Source organism: Geotrypetes seraphini, chromosome 3 (genome assembly GCF_902459505.1).
Source record: "Geotrypetes seraphini chromosome 3, aGeoSer1.1, whole genome shotgun sequence".
NCBI lineage: Eukaryota > Metazoa > Chordata > Amphibia > Gymnophiona > Dermophiidae > Geotrypetes > Geotrypetes seraphini.
Genome location: NC_047086.1, coordinates 206,329,578 through 206,342,434, shown reverse-complemented (window position 1 = coordinate 206,342,434; position 12,857 = coordinate 206,329,578). Strand labels below are relative to the sequence as shown.

Sequence of the window (12,857 nt, the reverse complement as noted above, 5' to 3'; positions counted from 1 at the left end):
CAAAACATTCCAGGAAAGTGCATATTCATGTAAAGTGTTGCTGACACAAGAAACTGTTACTGACAGAAGCAATAACTGCTTTTTGCTAACATGCAGAACCAGGTTAAGGCATAGGCAAACTAGGCACGTGCCTTGGGCCCAAAAGTTTAAGGGGAGGCCATAACAGATATGCTGAGGAGCTTCAGATTGTCAACTGTCTGGGTTGGTTTTTTTAGGATTCTACAAATTTGTAAATTAGTGGGCTCAAAGTCAGAATGATGGCTAAAGTGTCTGGATATTTTTCACAGTTTAGTCTTCTGTAGCTCTCCAATCCACGCCCCCCACCCCCTTCTAGTACTATGGTAGGATCCAGGAGGCTTCTAGTCACAGAAAAAGGGGCTGAGTCCCAGGTTTTAGAGAGAGCTTTAGAACTAGTGACTATTCGGTGGGAATGGGATTGTTGAAAGGGAGAAGGAATTGAAGAGTGTGAGAAAGTGTGAAGGGACTGCTGCAGGCTGAGGAAGAGAATTGGCAGCAAATGCAAGAACTTTGCATGATGGTGTGGAGGTAGGAACATTGTCTGAGAGTGCATGCATTTATTTATTTAATTCTTGCAGGTTACTTTACATAATATACAAATATCTGTGTATATTTCTGTATGATATAAATGGACCTTCCCTTTGAAAGTTCACTGCATATGAAATAAAGGGAAGTTTTCAGCCTAGGGAATTTACCCAGCTAGCTATAAATTTCCTGGACAAATTCCTTTCAACACTGTCTTCTTTCTGTCTATATCCTTTCATAAACACCAAAGCAAGTGGCATTTTTAACTTTGCTGCTTGCATTTGTGAAGCTTTTCTCACATGTAAAACTTTGTAAACATAAACCTCAGTTACATTGTCCCTTGGCACCTTCAGTTTGAACTAGAGGCAGTGGAGTATGGATATGACCTGCACAACTTCTCTGCTGCAGAGCACAGACATTTTTTTGATTCGATTCAGCCTATTGAATTGATTTTTTTATTTGATTCGCTATTCCTGCCCAACTGAGCTTTTTTTTTTTTTTTTTTCAAACTTCCTGGTGGATTTATTTTGTAGTCTTTCCACCCACCCCATCCCCCTTTGCTCTCTCCAATCCCACACCAGCGCTATGGTGTAAACAAAATAAATAAAAAATACTTTTCCTATCTGTTAGGTCGTAGCTTATGCTCACTGTCTAATATCAGCTCTGACAGGATACACATTTCAAATCTGACATAATAGAAATCTGACAAAATAGAAAATAAAATTGGTTTTTCTACCTCTCGCCTCCATATCCAACATTTGTTTCTTTCCCACTGTCTACCATCTCTACCCCCCCCCCCCCACACACACACACACACCTTGTGCCTTGGGTCAAACCTCTCTATTCCCCTCCATGCATCTCTTCTTTCCTCCCTTCCATTATCATATGCAACATGTCTTTATCTCTCCCCATGGACCATGTCTCCCTGCCCTCCACTTGAGTATTGGCGCTGGCTGGCTGGTAGGGGGCACTATAATGCTGTAATGGAACGGATAGTGTGCAAGATATGTTTGTGGAGTATGTTGTAGATATTTCTAAATGACACCTGCCTTTCATATGGTTTTGGGTAAATCTAGTTAGATGCATATTTGATAGTTAAGGCCACACCCAATAGAAACTTATGAAAAGTTGGTGCATAAATACAAAAATAAAAATCTAAATATGTATTGCAGCCAAGGCCAGAAAAACACTACAGATTAATATTAAGGAAAAGCATAATAATATTCTCTTTATGTCTTTTGCTGGATTAAGCCAGATCATATAGAGGTATTAATCTGACTCCAATAAGCCAGATCTTAAAGAGGTATTAATCAGACTCCATTTTTTCATCTTTCTTTGTCTAAAATACTGAAGTTTTCCCGCTTAAAAAAGGCCTGGGTTTCTAGTTTTCTTTGTCTGGATTGTCATGAAACTCATTGCTTAAGTATTAACAGATGGTCCTGGCATTCCAATGCTGGGTATAGAAGAAAGTGACTGATTTGTATTTAAGTATTGAATGGTTTATGAAAGTTTTGGGGCCCCGAATGTGTGAGAGAATGTGTTTTATGTGTGTGAATGTATGTTTAAACACGAGAATTGGTTTTGAAAATTGTATTTTTATATATTTTAAACCTGAAGAAATCCTGAAAGGCAACATTGCAGTTTGACCTATCGGACCTTTCAGCTAGCCTACCATAGAAACTTGTGATGGGTGGGCTTCTTTAGCCCACATAGAAATTTCCAGTTAGGGGAGGTTATATATGGGGGGGGGGGGTTCTTTTAGCATCTGTGAAATCCCAGACTGTCAGTTTTCTCCAATGCACCTGACAGAGTTGATTTTGGATTCAAACTTTTCTTCTAATGTGTTTTGCATTCAAAAATTGCTGTGTATGATTTGTAAAACTTTTCTTAAGCCTGGTAACTATGTTAAAAGGAACTTTCTTTGTTCAAAAAACCTAAAGATGGCCTCTCTCTTGGTTGATTGGTTGACAGGTGTGATGTCATACTAAGCGCTGCAAAAGTATATAAATGAACCTTGGGGCGTTGATCCTCGGAGTTCATATTTTGTCAGGAAAGATGTACTTTGACATGCCTGACTATGATGACCTCTTGTACAAATGGCCTAATGAATTGAGATTTGCTGTTAATTTTTAATTAAAAAAATAATAATAATATTGGCTTGGAAACATTTGTGCAATTATCATTATTCCCGGGCAACTAAGGGCAGGGTTTGGTAGGTTACCCTGTTCACACCCTATATCCAAAATTTCTCCCTCTCTCTTCTCCATGCATGTCTCCTTCCCCTCCACCATATGCAGGATTTCTCCCTCTCACCCCTTTCTACCTCTTCCCTCTTCTCCTCTACCCCCAACAATTCTTTCTTTCCTCCCCTCCCAAATCCCTAAGCAGCAGCTTTCCTCCCCTCCTATTTATTCCCCTGTGCAGTAATTTTCCATTCCTCCCTTCCATCCTCCTGTGCTGCAGCACCCCCCCAACCCTTCCACCGTGAGACCTAACATACCTCCAAGGCCTCCTAAAGCAGCAGCAGTGGCGGCCGCACCCTGAACACTACTTCTTGGCCTGCATTGCTAGGGCTTCCCTCTGCTGCGTCACTGCTGCTGCTGCTGTTTTAGGAGGCCTCAGAGGTATGTTAGATCTCAGGGTGGGGTGGGGGGTTCTGGGGCTGAATCAGTGAGTCCGATTTTCTCAGAAAATGAATTGATTTTAATCGATTCACTGAAGTGAATCGATGCGAATTGGGCAACAGTTACCCAGCTCCAGGAGAGAGGCAATCCAGTGGTTGAACTTACATCCCAATTCAGTGTGCTATTTGTAGTCCCTGATACTACCAAGTCCCTTAATGTATCAGGATAAGGTTGCACAAATCTAGGAGTAGTTCAGAATTTCTCTCAAGGAACTGGGTAACTTGGCAGCTCTCCAGTTCTAACCATTAAGCCTCTTTATTTTGGCATGTTTGCAGAATCCTCCTGCTCACCCACAAAGTATTACTGCCATCATGCCCTGCTACTTCTGGAAAAATGAAATGTTGGGGGGAGGGCAGGACAATGGTGAGAAAAAGAAGAAAATCAGGGAGAGGTGGAAGGAGAAATCCTGATAAGGGCACACAAGTATATGTTTAGCTAAGGCCCAAAATAGTGTTAATCTGGCCCTGCTGACATTACAAATTCTACATTTGTGAAAATTAGCGCTGGCTTTTCCATAACAAAATGAACCCACACACACAAAAAGAAAATCTCACTAGGTTAGGGCAGTCAAGAATATTTGTTGATTCATAAAGAAAAATCAAACTAACCATATGTCCAGTCATTATCTCTAATTTTGTTGGTAAGGAAAACAGGCCTTTTAAAATATTTGTATATAAAAATCTGTTCAGCTGCAAAATCCTTTAAAAACTTAAACTCCTCCTCAAAGTTCTTTTATTTTCTATTTGATAAATTTCATATTCTTTCTTCCTCAGGCACTTTAGTTTAGATTGTGAGCCCATTTGGGACAAATAAGGAAGTTTAATGTGCCTTTAATACAATATACTTGTATTTAAATTGATTGTTTGATTGTTATACTTTTATTATTTGTGTTCTTATGTAACCCATATAGAACTGTGGATGCAGTGGGCTATAAATCTTTTACATAAATAAAGTAGTATCGGGAAGGGCTAACAATGACAATGGGTCCCTTTGAAAAACTTAAGGCACAAATTCACATAATGATATCTATCTACAGATAGCGTAGCTGGTTTTAAGAAATGTTTGAACAAATTCCTGGAAGAAAAGTCCGTGGAGGGGCATAATCGAAAGGGATGTCTAAGTCTGTTTACGTCCATCTCACAAGTCGTCCAAAGTTAAAAAGAGCCTAAGACACATTTCGAAAGATACATCCAACTTTTTTTACTTTTGAAAATCGTCTAATTATACGTCCTGCCGATCTGATCGTCCAAGCCACTAAATCGTCTATCTTTATACCACATTTCCGTCCAACCTTCTGTCCAAGTCCAAAATGCTTAGAACAAGCCCTGTTGGATGTCTGCAAAGTGATGGACTGCACATCCAGACATGCCACCTAAATAGTGGGGTACCTTACAGGGCACTGCTGTGAACTTCACAAAAAGGGTGCCATGTCTTCTCCTCCCTACAGCTCCCTTATAGGTGATGGTTATCCCCCCAAAACCACTTCCAGAATCCTCTAGACCCACTTATCTACCACCCCAATAGCCCTTATGGCTGCAGGAGCCACTTATATGCCAGTAAAAAAGGGTTTTGGGGGTGTATAGGGCAGTGCACGTTTCAGTATCAATGCAGTGAGTACAGGGGTGTATGGGCATGGGTCCTCCTCTCTATGAGTCCCTAACCCACCCCCAAGACCGACTTAAGCTGCCTCTGGGCTGGACGACTAGGCTTTCCTATGCCAGGCGGCCAGGTGATGATGGTCTGGAGGCTGAAATTTAAAGTTGTGAATAAAATTTTTATGGGGGTAGGGTGGGGGTTGGTGATCACTGGGGTAGTGTGTGGGGGTCTGTGTTATGTGTTTTCAGTGCTTATCTGGTGAGTTTAGGTGGGTTTTTGTGACTTAGACCATGCTTACATGGTCTAAGTCACAACGTCCAAGTTCCGTCTAGGCTCTGTTGTTAAACTTTCTGTTATACATGCTGTACGACTAAGTCTAAGCTGGCCCACATCCTGACCAACTCCCGTCCTTGACACGCCTCCCGAAACGCGCCATTTAGCTTTGGACATTGAGCGGCACTATGAAGGCCTAGGTCGTTTAGAAATATATCCAAAACCCAGTGTTATTACCGGTGCTTGGACGTTTTTGAGAAATGTTTGTCCTAGTGCCAACTTAGGCCGGTTTTTGGACGTTTTTCTCTTTCAATTATGAGCCTCATCGTCTTTTATTAAGACATGGGGGAAGCCTCTGCTTGCCTTGGATCGGTAGCATGGAATGTTGCTACTTCTTAGGTTTTTTCCAGGTACTAATGACCTGGATTGGCCACCATGAGAACAGGCTTCTGGGCTTGATGGTCTGACCCAGTAAGGCTATTCTTATGAATGCTGATTTCATTGTTTGTATAGTCTTCCTCCCCCTTTCCAATATCTCACAGAAAACAAAGGTACATGGGAGTTGCTGGGCCATGGCATATTTACTCCAAGGGATTCTGCTGCTGCCCCCTCCTCACATGCTCAGTTTTTACTTTTCATACATGTGCAAAACTGAGTCTGGCGGCTGGCAGTAGCAGCTTAGGAACATTGCTACCAGCCACCCAAGATGTAAGTTTGGTCTTTGGCTGACAGGGCTTGAGGATCCCCCACCAGCCATGCTAAGGGAGAACAAATTTGGAGTGGGGGTGAGCCTGAGTCTACATTGGATGGGTCCCGGCCCACCTATGGCTACATCACTGGTTTATGGACATTTCCTCCAGGAATTTGTCTAAACACATTTTAGACACAGCTACACTTGCTACCTTTACCACATCTTCTGGTAACAAATTCCACTGCTTAATTTTTCATAGAGTGAAAACAAATTACTTTCTCCCATTGTATTTTCAAGGCCTTCTGCCCATAAATTCACTCTGTCGCGTTACTGATCATTAATGCGGCAGAGTGAATTTTTGGGCAGACAAGACAGAAGCAGCCTGTTTAAGAGTGCTGACGGCCCAAAACTGCTTAGGAAGGTATGTAGGGTTCGCTCGTGGTAGGCAGGGTTCGGATGAAAGGGAGGAAGGATAGGGGTTCGGCTGCATGGTGTGTGCTCGGGGGGGGTGGGGTGCTCGCTCAAGGGGTCTGCTGCACAAGGGATGGGAGGGAGATAAGCTGGGCAAGGGTCCTGCTGCACGAGGGATGGGAGGGAGGGAAGGATAGAAGCTGGGTAAGGGTCCTGCTGCACAAGGGATGGGAGGGAGGGAAGGGAAACTAGGCAAGGATCCTGCTGCATGAGGGATGGGAGGGAAGAAAGGATAGAAGCTGGGCAAGGGTCCTTCTGAACAAGGGATGGGAAAGAAGGGAAGCTGGGCAAAGGTCCTGCTGTACGAGGGATGGGAGGAAAGATGCTACGCATGTGGGGGAGAGAAAGGAAAGAGGAAGAATTAGGGTGAAGGGGAGGAACAGAGAGATGATCATGTACATACCCTGAAAATAAGACCTAGTGCGCTTTTTGGGCCTAAAATTAATATAAGATACTGTCTTGCTTTTGGGGAAACATGGTAGCTATCTGGGTAGATATTACCAGTATCTTCCATATTTCCTTGTACTGCAACACTTTATAATTCTCCTCCTTCTGTGTCAAGCCTACTGGCTCAGGGATTTGTATTATCTAAGCTGCAACAACTCTTCCACACACCTGTCCTATCCCCACCCTCACCAAGCAGAGGTGGATGGGCAGGATAAGGAAAGGGAAAGAGGCTGACACTCCTGTTCCCCAACTATTACCTTGACCTTCCCCTTGCCCAGATGCCCAATTCCTAGTGGCCATAACCCATTTCCAGGGAAGAGGGAGAAGCTCCATTCTCTCTCTTCCCAGGGAAAGGCAACAGTACCTGGTCACTATTGCCTCCTGGGCACTCCAGCCCATGGACTCCTCATTCCATGTTAATCAGATAATATTCTACTGCTTTTTGCTTCAGTACTTAAAACATGGTGGCACTCAGAAATCTGGTATAGGTTAAAGTTTACCCTACTATGCCTCTTTTCTATACTTGTGCTTTTGCTGTTGGGATGTATGTTTTTGGGAAACTTTTTAAATATTTGCAGAATACACTGGCAATGGGGAGGATATTCCTGAACAGGCTGGAAAGTCCAACAACTGCAGAACATAGGATCCTCTAGGATAATGCAGATATAAATCTGGGAAATGACTCCTGCAAAATGCAGAAAGTAGGAGCAAACAAAAATAGGGGAGAGCTGGAGGATAAACCAGGGTGGGTGAAGCAGGTAAATGCAAAGATGAAGGTGATGGAGACACAAACAGCCTCAGAATTCAAGAAAGCATGGGACAAAGTACTGAGGATTTCTGAGGGAGCAGGCTGGATTGGATGGGCAGACTGTGGATCGACTTTATGTCTCTTTTATTGCCATCATATTCTCTGTTTCTATATCTGTAAGTAAATAAATATATTATGGCCATATTCTTTAACTCAGCATTCTTGATCACCTGCAATGACTACTGTGACTCACCTACAGATGTGATGTTTGATATCAATATCAACCTGATACTTATTTACTGCTATATCCCAATTTCAGGGTCAATGTGGTTCACAAAACAAAGAAAAACAAATCATAATACCACCTACAAAAATATAACTAAATTATCTGATCAGTATTTGTCAAATAAAAAGGCCATTTGTTTTTTACAAAATGCCATATAATTTGACTCCAACCTAATAAGAGAAGGAAAAGAGTTCCAAAAGGGAATCACAAAGACAGAAAATATTGTGTTAAAAATCCTCACATAGCAAAAAACACTGAAAGTAGGGGAATGGAGGAACAATGGCACCCCTCACTAAGTTCAGCACTAATTTTGAAGTTAGCCCGTAGAACAGTGTCCCGCAAACTTTTTAAAGCAGTGACACACTAAAACTCGGGGCTGCAGCTGGAGGGCATCAGGAAGTGCACGGACATCGATGCGATGACATGCGCATGTGTGATGTCATCATGTCAACATCCATGCATGCATGAAGGCCCTCTAGAGTCTGCAATTACTACGCCAGTGGGGGGTGCTAGAGGAGGAGAGGCACTGGCACCAGCTGACTGCCTATAGGACATGCCTCTTGCTGCAAGAGGCACGTCCTGTAAGCAGTCAGCCGGTGCCGCACCTCTCCTTGCTAGCATCTCACGGAATCTTGCCATGGCACACAGTTTGTAATACACTGCCTTCTGATTAAGGAGACCATCTTCCAACACTAAATGTCGATTCTTTGTCTCATCATCATCAAGTTTTCTTGGCAGAATACAGAAGTAGATTGCCAGGCTTTCTGCGCAGTATACATTCAATGTTGTCGCCATTGTCACATTAAATGCAATCCTCCACCTCCAACACTGCCCATCTGCTGCTGCCCAGATGAGTGGTAAATCGTTAGTCTGGCATCTCCACTGAAATCTCCACCTTGGGAGACCCTGCTGGTAGTGAAACTACCGATGGCATAGCTTTCAGCTTCTCTGATGCACACAAGCTCTAGTGGCACAATAAGCCCATGCACCATGACTGAAGCAAATGAGCTGAGGTATTCTGAATAAGCAGAAGCTTACTTAGCAACTTAGTAGACCAACTAGGTACAGGACACTGCAGTAATCAAGATGGAATAAAATTAGCATTGGGACTAATAGAGCAAAGTAGCTTGCTCAAAATATGATCAAATTATACATAATTGTTTTAATTTTTTTTTTTTTTTTAATTTTACCAAAGAAATTTACTTAGGTTTCCAGGGTCATAGATGAGTCTAAAATTTATCCCAGGACAAGCAGGCAGGTATTCTCACTAGTGGGTGATGTCATCCGACAGAGCCCCGATACGGACATCTTGCAAGCATGTCTTGCTTGAAGAAACTCAGAAGTTTGAAGTTTCGAGATGCCTGCACCGCGCCAGTGCCTTCCCGCCCGATGCTCCGGGCGTGTCTCCTCAGTTCTTTTTCTTCCGCGGAGCTGAGAAGTCTATCTTCAATTTGCGCCCATTGAATATCTTTTTTGCCTTCTTTTTGCCGCGGGTTGAGTTCTTTTGGGCTCTCCTGTGCGTTTATTTCTTTCTTTGATTTCTTTAAAAAAAAAAAAAAAAAAATTATCCTTCCGACTCCGGGTCGGCCGCGTGGCTGAGGCCCCGCGCCTTCGACCTTGCGGCGGAGCTTTTCCGGCCTATGTCCCGGCCGATTACCGGTTTCAAAAAGTGTAGCAAGTGCCAGCGCGCGATTTCGCTCACGGACCCTCATCGACGCTGCTTACAGTGTCTGGGACCAGATCACTTTCCGAAATCGTGCCGGCCTTGCTCCACTCTAACGGCGAGAGCGTTTAAGCGCCGCTGTCTGCTCTGGGAGTCCATGTTCAAGATGGAAGCTTCGTCAGATCCTGCAGCTTCGACATCGACATCGACGGGGGCTTCGACTCCTTCAGCGAAGCCCGCTGCCTCCCCAGCTGCTTCGGGCCTCCTGAAACCGGCATCATTCACCCCGGTTTCGGCCCAGGCTTCGGCGCCGATGCCTTCCTCCGTTTCCTCGGAGCAGGTATCGACTCCTACAGTTCCACCAGTGGTGCTCAAGGTGCCAAAAGCTGGCAAGCAGAAGCACACTGCACCTAAGGAGCGCGGAGACCGTGCGGAAGGGCCCCCTTTTGGTGCGGATCCCTCCATATCGGCTTCGCTGCGATCCATTCTGGAGGCTCAGTTCGTTGAGCTAATGCAAACCATGGGGCCTCGTCTGATCGCCACCATCCAGGGTGACCTCCCAGCTTCGGCTTCGAGGGGCGGACCGCCCCCTCCTCCTCCTCCTCGCCGCACGACCTCGTTGCTCGGAGAGGAGGAGCGGCGTGTGGTGTCCGGGTCCTCGAGGAGGTCCTCCGAGAGTGCTATGCCTCCTTTGGAAACGATTCCCTCGAGGAGGGCTTCTCTTAGTGATATGCCTCCTTTGGAGCCCATTCCCTCGAGGAAACCCTCGTTTAGTGACCTGCCTCCCTTGGAACCGATTACTCCGCCCCATGAATCAGTGTGGCGCCCACCTTCGGGGCCATCCAGTCCGGGGCATAGCAGGAAGCAGGACGAGTTCTTCCGAACTCCCTATCAAGCCTGGGCGACGTCCAGAGAAGCACCGACTCTTCCACCTTTGCGATCGACGGCATCGAGTCCGATCTGCTCCTTGGAAGCGTCTGACCCTGTCTCGCACAGAAGGACTCGATCCTCTTCCAGGCATCGAGAGGGGCATCGGTCCAGGCATTCTTCGAAGCATTCCTCTCGACACTCAACTGTCTCGCCTCAGAAGAAATTGCCTCGGTTGGGGTATGTGGCTTCGACTGGGTCTCCTCCTCCGGGCCCGGAGTTCGAGGACCCCAAAGTTTTCTACTCGTCCTGTTGCTCGCAGGCCTCTTTGGAGCCTGAGGCTTCGTCTTCTTCTAGTCCGTCTCGCGGACCGGCGACGGCGGACCAACTGTCCTTTTCATCGTTCCTCAGACAGATGGCGGATGACTTGGACATTACTCTAGATGCGGGGTCTCGATATTCCAAAGAGTATCTCGATACCATGCACTTGCCTCGACCTCTGGCGGAGTCCTTGCGGCTTCCCCTGCATAAGCTCCTCGACCAGACCTTCATGCGCTGCTTCGAGTCTCCTTACTCTATCCCTGCGGTCCCTGGCAAATTGGATTCGCGGTACCGCACGGTACATCATAAAGGCTTCGAGGGTCCTCAGCTTTTGCACCAGTCCCTCCTGGTCGAATCCTCGCTCAAGCGGTCTCACCCTGGCCAGGTCTACGCTTCCGTTCCTCCGGGCCGCGAGGGCAGAACCATGGATAAGTTTGGGCGACGCATCTATCAGAATTCGATGATGGCGTCTAGAGTCCTGAATTACAACTTCCACTTTGCAACCTACTTGGAATTTTTTCTGCCTGTTCTTCGAAAGTTCACTCCATACATCGAGTCCCAGGCTAGGTTTGAGTTTGAGGAAGTGGTTGCTTCGTTGTCCCAACTCCGACTTCAGTTGATGCAATCTGCCTATGATGCATTCGAGCTCTCTGCCCGAGCGGCGGCTTGCTCGGTGGCGATGCGCCGGTTGGCCTGGTTGCGGACCATTGATATGGACCCGAATCTTCAGGACCGCCTGGCGAACGTCCCGTGTGCTGGGGCGGATCTTTTTGACGAATCCATCGAGACTGTCATGAAGAAGTTGTCTGACCACGAAAAGTCCTTCCAATCTATCCTTCGACCGAAGCTCAAGCCTCAGCAGTCTCGACCTTCTCGTCCACCGTTGATTCATCAGAGGCGTTATCAGCCGAGGCAAACTCCTCCTGCGAGACAACCGGCGAAGCGTCAGCCTCCCCAGAAGGGTCAGCCTAAGTCTCAGTCGCCTGCTGTCCCTAAGACCACACAGCCTTTTTGACTGTCTCGTCGAGGGCATAACCAACCTCGTTCTGCCTCCCCCTGTTTTTCCCATCGGAGGACGCCTCCATCATTTTTAACATCACTGGGAGGCCATAACAACCGACCTCTGGGTCCTTTCTATCATCAGGGAGGGATACTCTCTTCATTTCCATCGGGTCCCTCCGGACCATCCTCCAAGAGAGTATCCTTCCAACTTGACTCAGACCGCCCTTCTTCTTCAGGAGGCTCAGGCTTTGCTCCGGCTTCGTGCCGTGGAGCCGGTTCCAATGGACCAACTGAACCAGAGATTTTACTCCCGGTACTTCCTTGTCCCGAAGAAGACGGGCGACCTGCGACCCATTCTGGACCTCAGGGTCCTCAACAAATTCCTTGTCAAAGAGAGGTTTCGCATGCTGACACTTGCTTCTCTCTACCCCCTCCTCGAGCAGAACGACTGGTTATGCTCTCTGGATCTCAAGGAGGCCTATACTCGTATCCCAATTCATCCGGCCTCTCGCAAGTTCCTCAGATTTCGGGTGGGACATCTCCATCTGCAGTACCGAGTGCTTCCATTCGGCCTGTCTTCGTCTCCCAGAGTCTTCACGAAGTGTCTAGATGGTGGCCGCAGCACTCAGGAACCAGGGTCTTCAGGTATTCCCCTACCTCGACGACTGGCTGATCAAGGCTCCCTCGGCCTCGGGGGTTCTCTCGGCGACCCTGTCCACGATTCTGTTTCTGCAGAGTTTGGGATTCGAGATCAACTTCCCCAAGTCTCATCTACAGCCGACCCAGTCTCTGCCCTTCATCGGGGCTGTCCTGGATACCATTCGTCTCAGAGCATTCCTTCCTTCTCAGCGCATGGATGCTCTTCTTCATCTCTGCCAGTCTGTGTCTTCTCGCCAGACCATCTCAGCGAGACACATGATGGTCCTCTTGGGCCACATGGCCTCTACAGTTCATGTGACGCCGTTTGCCAGACTCCACCTCAGGATTCCTCAGTGGACCCTGGCATCTCAGTGGACTCAGGTGTCGGATCCGTTGTCTCGACACATCATAGTCACTCCTGCCCTTCGGCAATCTCTACTCTGGTGGATGACCTCTTCGAATCTATCCAGAGGTTTGCTGTTTCATTCTCCTCCCCACCAGAAGGTTCTCACAACCGATTCCTCGACCTATGCCTGGGGAGCACATCTGGATGGGCTCCGCACTCAGGGATTCTGGACCTGTGCGGACTGACTCCACCAAATCAATCTTCTGGAGCTCAGAGCCAT

At 46.6% G+C, this 12,857-nt stretch overlaps 1 protein-coding gene across 2 annotated transcripts in view; it reads left to right on the top strand.

Annotated features, from left to right (window-relative positions):
• Window positions 1–425: 425 nt before the first annotated feature.
• The window catches only part of LETMD1 (LETM1 domain containing 1), an 85,460-nt gene continuing 73,028 nt past the window's right edge, over window positions 426–12,857 (top strand). The window contains exon 1 of one of the 2 annotated variants that reach the window (XM_033936839.1): window positions 426–546. In XM_033936839.1, the coding sequence (XP_033792730.1) occupies window positions 518–546 (29 nt within the window). In that variant the 5' untranslated portion in view covers window positions 426–517. The remainder of the gene's footprint in view (window positions 547–12,857) is intronic. The other variant, XM_033936842.1, reaches the window with a different exon arrangement.